At 48.3% G+C, this 15,839-nt stretch overlaps 1 protein-coding gene across 1 annotated transcript; it reads right to left on the bottom strand.

Moving 5' to 3' along the window:
• Window positions 1-652: 652 nt before the first annotated feature.
• Window positions 653-6,854, bottom strand: LOC138354577 (uncharacterized). The gene is made up of 4 exons (XM_069308949.1): window positions 6,759-6,854; window positions 2,901-3,107; window positions 2,470-2,576; window positions 653-917 (listed from the first exon to the last, which is right to left on the bottom strand). Exons 1-4 carry the CDS (start codon window positions 6,852-6,854, stop codon window positions 653-655), a joined length of 675 nt encoding a protein of 224 aa, XP_069165050.1.
• Between the last annotated feature and the right edge of the window lie 8,985 nt (window positions 6,855-15,839).

The following is a 15,839-nucleotide window of genomic DNA, read 5'->3' on the forward strand; positions in this document are numbered from 1 at the left end:
AATGGCAATCCATCCTACACTGAGCACAAGTGAAGTCTGATTCTGGTCTGTCTTCCTGGCTACCGACTCTTTGCCTCTGATTGCTTGGCAAGATGAGGCAGAGAGTCTCTCCTCGAACCTGGAAAGACTATTCTGAACAGACTGCCTCCAGGCTGATCGGTCTGCGGCCAGTGTTTCCTACATGACTAGATCGACGTCCATGGCTTTCAGGTCCCTCTTGCACACGTCTTTGTACCGTAACTGGGGTTTGCCTGTTGGACGTTTTCCCTGTATCAGCTCTCCGTACAGGAGATCCTTGGGGATCTTGCCATTACCCATTAGCACCCCGGGGCCCGAGCCTGTCTCTGCTTCGGAGACGAATGATTCTAGTTCTTCCCAGGGCGCTATTGTTTGTTACTTTGTCCTACCAATGTCCAAGTTGTGTCGGAGGCAGCGCATGTGGTAGGCGTTCAGCTTTCTTTCCTGACGGGCGTGGACGGGCGTATATGGCAGGACACACTGCCATATACGCTCAGGATGCAGGCTTTGTAAACCTGGATCTTTGTGTACTTGGTTAGCTTATTGTTAGCCCCACACTCTCTTTGTCAGTCTGGACATGGTTGTAGATGCCTTACCGATGCGTTTGTTGAAATCCATGTCAAGAGAGAGGAAGTCAGATTGTGGAGCCCAGGTACATGAAGTCGTGGACGAATTCCAGTTTGTAATCAGAGATGTTGATGTTAGGTGGAGAGTCCACTCCTTGTCCCATGACCTGTGTTTTCTTCAGGCTGATGGTGAGTTCGAAGGCCTGGCAGGCCTTGCTGAAGCAGGTCAAGAGCTTTTGGAGGTCTTCAGCTGAGAGGGCGGTGACTGCTGTGTCGTCGGCAAAAAGGAAGTCATGCAGACACCTCAGCTGAACCTTTGACTTTGCTTTTAGCCTGGTGAGGTTAAAGAGCTTTCTATCCGACCTGGTCCGGAGGTAGATGCCTTCTGTGGCAGTGTTACGGCCCTCTCGGGTCGCAACCGGGTTCTTTCTCTGATGTTGTTAGAGATAGGGTATCCGGCCCCAAGCTAATAGTGGCTTTCAAGGGATGTGATCCGTAACGCAAGTAAATTAAAGGGGAAGGGAAATAAAGGCAAAAACTTAATAATATAATTATTACTGTCACCATAAATAATATATAAAAGGTTACACAGGGGGGGGGGGGGGTTAAACACTATTATATACAACGTAGTCTTCCTCTGAAGACTCTGGACGTTCACGGTGCTCAACAAGGCTAAGCTCTTAGTCCTCTTGTGGCCTCACGACAAATCCTTCGATTCTCTTGAGTCTACCCTGGCCACAGGCCAGCCAAATCACAGTTCCACTGGGGGCACCGTCGTGGAGGCCATCAACCATAAGTCCAGCCGGTAGCTGGCAGGTTCCAATCAGCAACGCTGGTTAGGCCACTCCACGATCGATACTAAGGTCGCGAGCCCTAGTCAGGAGCCTCGTGTGATCCCACAGGTCACTCTCCTTTCCACAACACCCCAGTGGTTAAGCGTCTCCACCAGTCAGTCCCGGGTATGACAATCCTTCAACTGCCACTTCACAGGCAGGCTAACACCACAGTGTTCATCCGGGGGGCGACTCACAGCTGCTGCAGCAAACACTTGGAGACAAGACGGCTGCCTTGGGTAGACTGATCCAACTTCCATTACAGCAGTCCCAGGTCGACTCTGTAATCAGACACGTCATCAGTAATAGGGACACTCTAGGGCACCTCACTTACAGGCTTAGACACAAACGCCCACCTATCCACTCCATAGATGGCGTTGCTGTCTAAGCGTCACCTCACCAGAGGTCAGCAGCGGCAGTGTTATGAGCTGATCAGGACGGGAAACTAGCCCTTGTGGCTGGTATTTCTCGTCCTCACTAGTTGGCACCGTCCATTTGGAGGGGGTTTCGGGAGCTGATCCACAGATGGCGTGGTCGTCACTGTTCCGTGCTCGGACGCTGGGCTCGTGTCCGTAACACCTCCCCACCAAAAGGAATTTGGTTTATGGTTCTATAAAGAAAAACACGAACCAAATTAGTACGGGAACACAACTCCAAATGGACTCACGTACACTAAGAACTGGAATGGTGAGATGTCTTGTCCACAGAACTGTCCGAACGGGAAACTCTGGCACAGATGAAACTTGAAGATGGTAGGCAATGACCTGCCTGATGTAATCTTCCACACTTCCACTGCGATGTCAAGCAGGGGCTTAATCTCATGTGTCCTGAGTAAGGATTGGTGTAAACACGATCTGGGGCGACTCGACACTTCCTTGTGTCGTGGCACCGATGATGGCTGGTCACAGACGGCATTTCTAGTACCGGTCTGGTAGTCCTTCAGGGAGACGGGAACCTGGAATACAGGGGTCTGATAATTTAGAGTGACAGCTACAGTGGGTAAGTCAATACTTACTGCATACTCGCCTACTAGGCCCACACCTAGTTCCAACAGAGCTGCTTGTACACCGAAGATGGCATTCGCTCTGCCACCGTCAGGTCGACCAACGTTCCGTATAATGCTGCATCCAGGGTCAGCAATCACACGGGGGGTGTCAACCTGTCGAAAACAGTCACTCATAATATCACATCTCGTACCTCCTGTATCTACCATCACCTTCCAGGTCCCTCCTTTGACTGCATCACTCGCAGTGCAAATCTCCAATCCCTGGGATCTCTTCACGATGTTCATGGGAGCCATCATCTGTCGAGTCGTCCACTGGTCCTTACTGAGAACACACACAAGAACAAAAAATACCGCTAGGAAACATTTGGTTAACTGAGGGATAAGCTTCCCGAACTTGTCATGTCCATAGCCGGCTATATCCACTAGACTAGTTTGGACCGAAGAGGGCACTAGAACCTTTGTACATACTTCACATACCTCCAACGTCTGGGGAATCTCTGGCTGGTTCAATGAACGCTGTACCTTGCCATACCGCAAGTACTCATCTGCCTTCACTCCAGACTCTTTGGTATCCGTGGGTGCTTGTACACGAGGCCTCTCTTCTTGCTCAGTCGCCTCTGACATCGTAACCGCATGTTCCTCATCGGGAGAAGAATCAGGAGACTCTGCTAGAATACTGTCAATCTGTAGGCGAGAGGAAGGATTAAACATGTTATCTATTTCCAGGTCTGTCTGTACCTGGATATTACCACTGCCTGCTATTACCTCAGACCTTGCTGTTTCGGCTGACTCGTCCGCAACCTTGGGATGATTGTTGCTCCAATCTGTCACCAAGTCGTTGGCTAGTACCACGTCAATCCCAGCTATAGGCAGGGTATCGACTACTGCCAACGCACATGTGCCGCTGAAGTAAGGCGAGTCGAGATGTACCGGCATCAAGGGGGCGATATACTGCGTCCTAGGAAACCCAACCAGGACAACCTTTTGTCTCCCATCCACACTCACTCCCTCGGGTAACGAGCTACCCACGATCAGGGACTGGGCTGCTCCACTATCTCTGAGCACTACAACTGATCTACCAGTGTGATCACTCGTTACGTACCCGCTTGAAGTGTGAGGGGCGAACAAACTTGGTCCTTCCTGAGTAGTCATAGACTGGCTTCCTGCTGGTGGTGTTACACAGCTCATCAACATCACCTCCCTACGTGCGCCGCTACCTCTTCTGCCTCGGCACATAGCAGTTACATGCCCTTTCTGCCCACAAGTCCAACACACCATATTCCTCCTCAGACTCCGGTGTTTCGGACTGCTAGGACTCGTCCTTCGAGGGCTACTTGGGGGCGTCTTCTTAGCGCTTTGTGGGACGGGGGTCTCCTCTTCGTCATGACGAGGTTTGTCAAACCGGCGTGGGTAATTCCTCGGGACGTACTTAGCAGAAGGCCTGTGCGTCAGGATGTATTCCTCAGCCATGGTGGCTGCCGCACTCAAGGTCTCCACCTGCTGCTCCTCTAAGTACGTCTTCAGGTCTCCAGACAAACAATCCTTGAAGTCCTCTAACAGTATGAGCTGCTCGAGGTCTTCTTTGGTCTCCACCTTCCAAGAGGCACACCATTCCTGGAAAAGTCGCTCCTTGATGGTCGCGAATTCGGTGAAAGTGTGCTCTGAGGTCTTCTTCAGGTTTCTAAACTTCTGCCTGTACGCCTCAGGTACCAACTGGTAAGCCATGAGCACCACTTTCTTCACCTTGTTGTAATCGCCAGAGTCATCAAGGGACAACGTGGAGTAGGCGACTTGGGCCTTCCCAGTCAAGACTGACTGTATCATGATGGCCCAATTCTCCCTTGGCCACTCCAAAGAGGCTGCAACTTTCTCGAAGGCCGCGAAGAACTTTGAAACTTCCTTCTCGTTGAACTTCGGGACCATTTTGATGTTCCTCACCGGATCGAAAAGACTTGTGTCCGTCGTTTGCCTCTGACCACCGCCTAACCGCAATACTTCTTCTTCTTCATGTTGTTTCTCTCTCTTTCCTCTCTGTCTCGTCGTTCTTGCCTGTCTCGTTCTTCTCTCTCTCGTTCTTTTTCTCGTTCTTCTCGTTCTTTTTCTCGTTCTTCTCTTTCTCTTTTTCGTTCTTTTTCTCGTTCTTCTCTTTCTCTTTCTCGTTCTTTTTCTCGCTCTTCTCTTTCTCTTTCTCGTTCTCGTTTCTCTTCTCTTTCTCGCTCTTCTCTTTCTCTTTCTCGCTCTTCTTTCCTTTCTTCTAATTCTAAACGCCTCATCTCTAATTCTTTATCTTTCAATTCTCGTTCTATTTCTAATTTCTTCCATTCTATCTCACGATTAATTTCCAAGGCACGCATTTTTACGGTAAGTAAACTTATATTTAGCTCACCTGCATCGCTGTCAATGTCACTGCCTTTATCTTCCTTTTCAGTGGAAGCTACTTCCTCACTTTCTTTTGTACCTTGTGCCTCACTTTCCTGTTTCTCATTGGCCTTCAAATGCCGGTGAACCTTGGACAAGATCTCCACACGGGAATCACTGGCACGTATCTTGATCTCCAGGTAGGCACTCACTAGTACAAGTTCCTGTTTGCCCAGATATTTTAATCTGGCAAGACAGTCCTCCCTGTTCAGAAAAGCCTGAACATCGTCCAGATCGTCGATGGTCGATTTTTCTGCCATCGTCACTGAGATGGAACACTAGCACTTAACACACCGCTTCACTTTAGCACTTAACGCACCAAGCACTGTTCTACGTCAATATTGCACTTTACCGCACCAAACACTGCACTTGCCAATATTGCACGTAATTACTCCGGGCACCGCACTACACAATATTGCACTTAATCACAGCGAGCACTTCGCTCTACAATATTGCACTGAATCACTCTGAGCACCACACTACACAATATTGCACTTAATCACAGCGAGCACCGCACTGCACAATATTGCACTTAGTCACTCCGAGCACCGCACAGGATGTATAACGTCCTAATAGTCACACACAGGGGGAATTATTTACAGGGGATTGCACCACTTCACCACCCCTGTCAAACATACTTGACAAGGGGTCGAATCCCGCTGGGGATGCCAATTATGTTACGGCCCTCTCGGGTCGCAACCGGGTTCTTTCTCTGATGTTGTTAGAGATAGGGTATCCGGCCCCAAGATAATAGTGGCTTTCAAGGGATGTGATCCGTAACGCAAATAAATTAAAGGGGAAGGGAAATAAAGGCAAAAACTTAATAATATAATTATTACCGTCACCATAAATAATATATAAAAGGTTACACAGGGGGGAGTGGTTAAACACTATTATATACAACGTAGTCTTCCTCTGAAGACTCTGGACGTTCACGGTGCTCAACAAGGCTAAGCTCTTAGTCCTCTTGTGGCCTCACGACGAATCCTTCGATTCTCTTGAGTCTACCCTGGCCACAGGCCAGCCAAATCACAGTTCCACTGGGGGCACCGTCGTGGAGGCCATCAACCACAAGTCCAGCCGGTAGCTGGCAGGTTCCAATCAGCAACGCTGGTTAGGCCACTCCACGATTGATACTAAGGTCGCGAGCCCTAGTCAGGAGCCTCGTGTGATCCCACAGGTCACTCTCCTTTCCACAACACCCCAGTGGTTAAGCATCTCCACCAGTCAGTCCCGGGTATGACAATCCCTCAACTGCCACTTCACAGGCAGGCTAACACCACAGTGTTCATCCGGGGGGCGACTCACAGCTGCTGCAGCAAATACTTGGAGACGAGACGGCTGCCTTGGGTAGACTGATCCAACTTCCATTACAGCAGTCCCAGGTCGACTCTGTAATCAGACACGTCATCAGTATTAGGGACACTCTAGGGCACCTCACTTACAGGCTTAGACACAAACGCCCACCTATCCACTCCATAGATGGCGTTGCTGTCTAAGCGTCACCTCACCAGAGGTCAGCAGCGGCAGTGTTATGAGCTGATCAGGACGGGAAACTAGCCCTTGTGGCTGGTATTTCTCGTCCTCACTAGTTGGCACCGTCCATTTGGAGGGGGTTTCGGGAGCTGATCCACAGATGGCGCGGTCGTCACTGCTCCATGCTCGGACGCTGGGGTCGGGTCTGTAGCAGGCAGATCCGAAGGCGTGGTGCAGCATAACTGTGAAGAAAATCTCAAATAAGGTTGGTGCCAGGATGCAGCCCTGCTTTACATAGCTTCAGATGTCGAAGGTGTCTGATGTTGAACCATCAAAGATCACGGTGCCCTTCGTGTTCTCGTGGAAAGATCTGGTGATGCTGAGGAGCCTTGGTGGACAGCCGATCTTGGGGAGGATCTTGAACAGACCATTTCAGCTGACGAGGTCGAAAGCCTTCATCAGAGCTATGAAGGCTACGAAGAGTGGCTGCTTCCGTTCCTTGCATTTCTCCTGCAGTTGTCTGAGGAAAAAGACCATGTCGATGGTGGACCTGTTAGCTCGGAATCTGCACTGTAATTCTGGATAGACTCTCTACAAATAATTGGAGCCTCTTCAATGTGATGCGAGCAAGCAGCTTTCCAACAATGCTGAGGAGGGAGCTGCTGCGGTAATTGTTGCAGTCGCCCCTGTCACCTTTATTCTTGTACAGCAAGGCAATGTTGGCGTACCTCATGTCCTGTGGCACCTCTCCTTCTCCCCAGCAGAGGCAGAGGATTTCATGCAGCTCCATGAGTAGGTTACCTTTTGCAGCACTTCAAGGTCTCGACAGAAATGCAGTCTTTTCCAGGAGCTTTGCCAGAAGCAAGGGAATCTAGGGCCTCGCTGAGTTTTTCGAGGTTGGTTCACTGTCATGCTCTTTTAACACAGGTAGATGCTCAACGGTGCTCAGGATGTCTTGAGTGACCACATTCTCCCTGGCGTATAGCTCGCCTTTCTAGAGAACGTAATTTAAGCTTTGTCAATCTTTCTTCATATGATTTCAACTTTGCGGGATTAACTTTTTCGTCCTACGCTGGATGCGTTCTAGTGAATTTATATCTATTCTATAGCATGGCGACCAAAACTGAACTGTATAATCTAAATGTGGTCTAACAAGAGCCTTCCCAATACTCTTTGTCGTATAACGCCTTGAAACTAATGACGGTTTTCGCCTCCCCACCTTCTCACTTAGCTTGTTCCAACTGTCTGCCACTCTGTTTGTAAAAGAAACTGTCTAATATTTTGTCTGCAACTTCGTTTCTTTCACTTGGATCTGTGTCCTCTTGTTCGTGAAGTTGCTGGTTCAGGAATTCCTTTGTTAATTTGATCTATTCCTGTTATTATTTTTGTAAGTAGTGATCATATCACCTCTTTTTCTTCTATCCTCCAGTTTTGACATGTTTAGCGACTCTAAAATTGTCTCTCCTCGTTTAAATGTTTAACGTCTCTCCTTGTAACTCTTGTTTTTCAGTTCCGGAAGCTGTTGGAAAGTTGGAAAGCAACGCATACGCTCCTCTCACAATGTTCTTTATGTGTTCCTCTTGTGAGAGTTTACTACTCAAAACCACCCCTAGCTCTTGGTCTTTGTTAGAGTTCTTTAATTCCTTTCCACATAATTTATAATTTGTGTGTGATCTATTTTCTCCGATTCCACATTCCATAACATGACATTTATTCACATTGAATTCCATTTGCCAATAGACATTCCAAGCACTTATTTTATCTAGATCAATTTGAAGGGCACGACAATTGTCTGCGTCTCCTATCTTGCCCAGTATCTTAAGCTCATCCACAAACATGTTCATATAATTTTGTATTCCTACTGGTAGATCGTTTATGTAGACGATGAACATTACTAGTGTAAGAACTGAACCGTGTGGTACTCGGCTAGTAACACTCGTCCAGTCAGGTGTTAATCTTCTTGTTTGATAAGCTGTAAACTTGAGACAGTTAAGCAAGTCCCAGCTGTGTCTGGGTACAAGTGACAGGATGAACAACCCAGTGGATTTTCTTCGTTATGTTCACTCACAGCATGAGTGATGCTGTACAGTACTGTCACTATGGCGTGTGTTCACTCACATGATGAGTGATGCTGCCCAATACTGTCACTATGGCGGTGTGTTCACTCACAGGATGAGTGACGCTGCCCAATACTGTCACTATGGCGGTGTGTCCACTCACAGGATGAGTGGCGCTACCCAATACTGTCACTATGGCGGTGTGTTCACTCACAGGATGAATGACGCTGCCCAATAAATTCGCCCCTCAGGGCAAATCTTAACATAGGCTAACATATATACTTGCGCTGAATACGAGAGTGAGGGAGGGCAGAGGAGGGTGAGGGGCCAAGGGAAGGGCTAGGGGGGATCATGGGAGGGGCTAAGGGAGGAGGGGAAGGAAAGAGCACCAATATAAAAGATATTGGCACCCGGTCCCTGGCGGCCATCATGGACAAGGCTTCAAGGACAGTGACGCTGGGGCTTGTTAGTCCCTCCCCCCCTCCCCCTCCCTCTCCTTGGCCCCTCTCCACCACTTCTCCCTGGTTCCCTTGACCTCCCTCCCTCCCTCCTTCCCTCTCTCCCTCTCTCCTATCCCTCCAACACTCCTCTCATCCCTCTATCCCTCTCTCCTCTCCCTCCAACACTCCTCTCATCCCTCTCTGGTATACTAGCCCCCGCCCTCCCTCCCCCACAATCCCTTAAAAAATTTAAATTTTGCCCCAAGGGGCGAGTTTATTGGACAGCTCCACTCATCATGTGAGTGGATACACCGCCATAGCAGCAGGTACAACACTCCCCAATAGGAAGAAAACCCGCTGGGTTGTTCATCTTGTCACTTGTACCCAGACACAGCTGGGACTTGCTTAACTGTCTCCAGTGAACAGCTCCTCAAACAAGAAGATTAACATTTATCAACCCTTAAAAGCTTACGTTATCTTGCGGGTGCAAAATGGGGAAATCTTTTAAGAACAGTATCAATATTTGACAAATAGTGTTTTCCTAACTCAATGTGGGGTTTATTATTCCCTTTTCAATCCTTCAACAGTCCTTCCTATTATCTCCTCCCCTTCATCTTCAGCGCCCCAATTCTCACCCCCTCTACACTCACCCCTCTACACTCACCCCTCTACATTCACCCCTCTACACTCACCCCCTCTACACTCACCCCCTCTACACTTACCCCTCTACACTCACCCCTCTACACTCACCCCTCTACATTCACCCCTCTACACTCACCCCCTCTACACTCACCCCTCTACACTCACCCCCTCTACACTCACCCTTCTACACTTACCCCTCTACACTCACCCCCTCTACACTCACCCCTCTACACTCACCCCCTCTACACTCACCCCCTCTACACTCACCCCTCTACATTCACCCCTCTACACTCACCACCTCTACACTCACCCCTCTACACTCACCCCCTCTACACTCACCCCTCTACACTCACCCCCTCTATACTCATCCCTCTACACTCACCCCTTCTACACTCACCCCCACTACACTCACCCCTTCTACACTCACCCGTCTGCACTCACCCCCCTCTACACTCACCATTCTACACTCACCCCTTCTACACTCACCCCCTCTACACTCACCCCTTCTACACTCACCCCCTCTACACTCACCCCTTCTACACTCTCCCGTCAACACTCACCCCCTCTACACTCACCCCTCTACACTCACCCCTTCAACACTCACCCCCTCTACACTCACCCCCTCTACACTCACCCCCTCTACACTCACCCCTTCTACACTCACCCCTTCTACACTCACCCCCTCTACACTCACCCCTTCTACACTCACCCCCTCTACACTCACCCCTCTACACTCACCCGTCTACACTCACCCCCTCTACACTCACCCCTCTACATTCACCCCTCTACACTCACCCCCTCTACACTCACCCCTCTACACTCACCCCCTCTACACTCACCCCTCTACACTCACCCCCTCTATACTCACCCCCTCTATACTCATCCCTCTACACTCACCCCTTCTACACTCACCCCCACTACACTCACCCCTTCTACACTCACCCGTCTACACTCACCATTCTACACTCACCCCTTCTACACTCACCCCCTCTACACTCACCCCTTCTACACTCACCCCCTCTACACTCACCCCTTCTACACTCACCCCCTCTACACTCACCCGTCTACACTCACCCCTTCTACACTCACCCCCTCTACACTCACCCCTCTACACTCACCCCTTCTACACTCACCCCTCTACACTCACCCCTTCTACACTCACCCCCTCTACACTCACCCCTCTACACTCACCCCCTCTATACTCACCCCCTCTACACTCACGCGTCTACACTCACCCCTTCTACACTCACCCCCTCTACACTCACCCCTTCTACACTCACCCCCTCTACACTCACCCCTTCTACACTCACCCCTTTTACACTCACCCCCTCTACACTCACCCCTTCTACACTCACCCCTTCTACACTCACCCCTTTTACACTCACCCCCTCTACACTCACCCCCTCTACACTCACCCCTTCTACACTCACCCCTCTACACTCACCCCCTCTACACTCACCCCTTCTACACTCACCCCTTCTACACTCACCCCTTCTACACTCACCCCTTTTACACTCACCCCCTCTACACTCACCCCTTCTACACTCACCCCTTCTACACTCACCCCTTCTACACTCACCCCTTCTACACTCACCCCTTTTACACTCACCCCCTCTACACTCACCCCCTCTACACTCACCCCTTCTACACTCACCCATTTTACACTCACCCCTTCTACACTCACCCCTTTTACACTCACCCCCTCTACACTCACCCCCTCTACACTCACCCCTTCTACACTCACCCCTTCTACACTCACCCCTTCTACACTCACCCCCTCTACACTCACCCCTTCTACACTCACCCCTTTTACACTCACCCCCTCTACACTCACCCCCTCTACACTCACCCCTTCTACACTCACCCCTTCTACACTCACCCCTTCTACACTCACCCCCTCTACACTCACCCCCTCTACACTCACCCCTCTACTCTCACCCTGTCTACACTCACCCTTCTACACTCACCCCCTCTACTCTCACCCCTCTACACTCACCCCTTCTACTCCCACCCCATCTACACTCACCCTTCTACACTCACCCCTCTACACTCACCCCTTCTACACTCACCCCTCTACACTCACCCCTCTACACTCACCCCCTCTACACTCACCCCTTCTACACTCACCCCCTCTACACTCACCCCTCTACACTCACCCCCTCTACACTCACCCGTCTACACTCACCCCTTCTACACTCACCCCCTCTACACTCACCCCTCTACACTCACCCCTTCTACACTCACCCCTCTACACTCACCCCTTCTACACTCACCCCCTCTACACTCACCCCTCTACACTCACCCCCTCTATACTCACCCCCTCTACACTCACGCGTCTACACTCACCCCTTCTACACTCACCCCCTCTACACTCACCCCTTCTACACTCACCCCCTCTACACTCACCCCTTCTACACTCACCCCTTTTACACTCACCCCCTCTACACTCACCCCTTCTACACTCACCCCTTCTACACTCACCCCTTTTACACTCACCCCCTCTACACTCACCCCCTCTACACTCACCCCTTCTACACTCACCCCTCTACACTCACCCCCTCTACACTCACCCCTTCTACACTCACCCCTTCTACACTCACCCCTTCTACACTCACCCCTTTTACACTCACCCCCTCTACACTCACCCCTTCTACACTCACCCCTTCTACACTCACCCCTTCTACACTCACCCCTTCTACACTCACCCCTTTTACACTCACCCCCTCTACACTCACCCCCTCTACACTCACCCCTTCTACACTCACCCATTTTACACTCACCCCTTCTACACTCACCCCTTTTACACTCACCCCCTCTACACTCACCCCCTCTACACTCACCCCTTCTACACTCACCCCTTCTACACTCACCCCTTCTACACTCACCCCCTCTACACTCACCCCTTCTACACTCACCCCTTTTACACTCACCCCCTCTACACTCACCCCCTCTACACTCACCCCTTCTACACTCACCCCTTCTACACTCACCCCTTCTACACTCACCCCCTCTACACTCACCCCCTCTACACTCACCCCTCTACTCTCACCCTGTCTACACTCACCCTTCTACACTCACCCCCTCTACTCTCACCCCTCTACACTCACCCCTTCTACTCCCACCCCATCTACACTCACCCTTCTACACTCACCCCTCTACACTCACCCCTTCTACACTCACCCCTCTACACTCACCCCTCTACACTCACCCCCTCTACACTCACCCCTTCTACACTCACCCCCTCTACACTCACCCCTCTACACTCACCCCCTCTACAACCCGTCCTTTCAACTCGTGTTTCTCTGTCGTTATGGCAACCGTTACAAATGCAACCTACTAATAAAAGTAACGACGTAAACATTATCAACATTTACTATGTATCAGACTCGATGGGTTAAGTGGGTTGCTTAGGCTTGTACGTTACTAGTAAGGCTTAAAACCTAGATTTTTGTTTACGGAGTGGCGAGAGGCTGAGACCTGCGGCGCTCAGCCCAGGCCGCCCAATACCACCTTCACCTGAGCCAAACTTGTATCAAACACGTTCAAACAACTCTCAAACACGCCCACTACCACGATAATAGTGTTCATTGCATGGTACAGCTGTTAATTGGTAGCTACAGAAACTGTACCTTACTTAAAGCCTCAAATTACGTACTGCTTCCAGGTTAATTTCCTTCCAACAGCAAATTGGTGATTTGTTGAGGTTTTCTTAACAATTACCAATTACCTGTATATAATATATTTACATATATATTCGCAGCACACGAATATATATATATATATATATATATATATATATATATATATATATATATATATATATATATATATGCGGAAAATCCACAGAGAAATATGAAATGAGGTGAACGTTTCGGCTTTGTTAAAGCCTTTGTCAACACCAGACAACAGTCTGGTGTTGACAAAGGCTTTAACAAAGCCGAAACGTTCACCTCATTTCATATTTCTCTGTGGATTTTCCGCATAAAATGATCAGTGTTTTGTGATCGTCAATTGCATATATATATATATATATATATATATATATATATATATATATATATATATATATATATATATATATATATATATATATATATATATATATATATATATATATATTAGTATATTTTGGTAGCAGTCTTTCCTGTAGACATATATTATTAAATATGACCGAAAAAGTAAGATTAATAATTCTAACACGAATTTTCTCAATCTTTCGTACATTTCTTTTCACTGCTGGTGGTAATTCAAAAATCAGTTCTCCAAAATTCATTTTTATTTCTAGTCTGACACTGTCGGCTATCATCCCGATTGTCTCGTCCACAGGTACGTTGTCGTCCACAGGTACAAGCCTGGAAACCCACTTCGGCCAATCATTAGCCAGATACCCACACCCACGTACAGACTGGCGAAGCGACTCAACGGCCTGCTGACTCCTTATGTCCCTTGCGCCTTCAGCCTGAAGTCTCCAAAGGAATTTGTTGACTTACTGCGGGGCACACGGGCCACAGGGATAAGAGCCTCGTTGGACGTAGAATCACTGTTCACCAACGTACCTGTGGACGAGACAATCGGGATGATAGCCGACAGAGTGTATTGTGATCCAGCCTGTAATCCTCTTGACATACCAGAAAATATTCTAAGGAAACTACTCCAAGCTTGTACTAAAGAGGCACCCTTCTTGAGCCCGGATGGGCACATGTATAAGCAAGTAGATGGGGTCGCCATGGGTTCTCCCCTAGGTGTCCTGTTTGCAAACTTCTACATGGGTACCATCGAGCAAAAAGTCTTAGTCGACATGAACTTGAAACCGGCCATATACTGCAGGTATGTTGACGACATTTTTACACAGGTACCTGATGTCAGACATCTGCAGGAGCTGAAGGAGGCATTTGAGCAGAGTTCCGTGCTGCGTTTCACTTACGAGATGGAAAAGGATGGGAAGCTGCCCTTTCTAGATGTAACAGTCATGGAAAAGAGCGGAGGTTTCCACACTGCAGTCTACACTAAGGAAACGAACATAGGAATGTGCCTAAATGCCAACAGCGACTGCCCAGACAGGTACAAGAGGAGTGTTGTTAACGCATATGTCGACCGTGCTCTCAGCCACAGCTCAGAATGGAAGCAAGTCGTCGAAGAACTCTGTAGGGTAAGGCAGGTCCTAGTCAACAACGGCTTCTCCAATGGTTTCGTCGAAGACATCATAAGAAGGAAAGTGAAACGCCATGCAACCTCTGAAGAGACAACTAACACAACACCTATACCCCCTATTAGACTATTTTACAGGAACTTCTTTTCCACAGCTCATAAAACGGAGGAAAGGGTCCTGAAAGATATTGTTAATAGAAGCGTTATCCCTACAGACAAAAATCAGAGGATACAACTGACGATTTACTATAAAACCAGAAAAACGGCCAGCCTACTCATGAGAAACTCTCCAGACACAAAGCAAAACGCTTTAAAAGAGACCAACGTCGTCTATGCCTTCAAATGCCCTCTTGGGGACTGTAAGCTCCAAAAAACCCAGTATATAGGCAAGACAACGACATCTCTTTCTAGGCGTTTAACGATGCATAAGCAACAGGGCTCCATTAAGGAACATATAATCTCTTCCCACAACCAAACCATCGCCAGAGAAATCCTAGTAAACAACACAGAAATCATCGATAGATACAGCGATAGCAGACGGCTTGACGTTTGCGAGACACTACACATTAAGAAGTCAACACCAGCAATCAACAGCCAATTAATGCACAACTATATTCTACCCACCTCAAGACTCCGCTCCAATATAGAAGCATCAAGAAATATGGACCAATAGGCTTTCCACAATCACTTCTATTCAATACCCATTGTTTCGTGTTTTGTCTTGTGTTGATGAATTTAATACCCTATTAATGCCACCTCTTGTTCTGTCTTGTGTTGATGAAATTAATACCCTATTAATGCCACCTCACCCCATCCACCTCACTCAAATGTAGATATAAACAAATCGGAGATGTGTAAGTTCTATTCAGTTGTGTATGTGTAAACTAAAGTCTTTGAAAATGTAATAAGTTTTACGAAACACGCTCAAGTGTCGCGTCAGACTAAAAATAAAAATGAATTTTGGAGAATTGATTTTTGAATTTCCACCAGCAGTGAAAAGAAATGTACGAAAGATTGAGAAAATTCGTGTTAGAATTATTAATCTTACTTTTTCGGTCATATTTAATAATATATATATATATATATATATATATATATATATATATATATATATATATATATATATATATATATATATATATATATTTCTCTGTCCCCCAGTCCTCACCACCATTGCCCCCTCACCCATTGCTCCTCATCATCCCCACCATTCCCCACTCCCTCGTTCGATGCCT

The sequence above is a fragment of the Procambarus clarkii genome, chromosome 63 (genome assembly GCF_040958095.1).
Source record: "Procambarus clarkii isolate CNS0578487 chromosome 63, FALCON_Pclarkii_2.0, whole genome shotgun sequence".
NCBI classification, from domain to species: domain Eukaryota; kingdom Metazoa; phylum Arthropoda; class Malacostraca; order Decapoda; family Cambaridae; genus Procambarus; species Procambarus clarkii.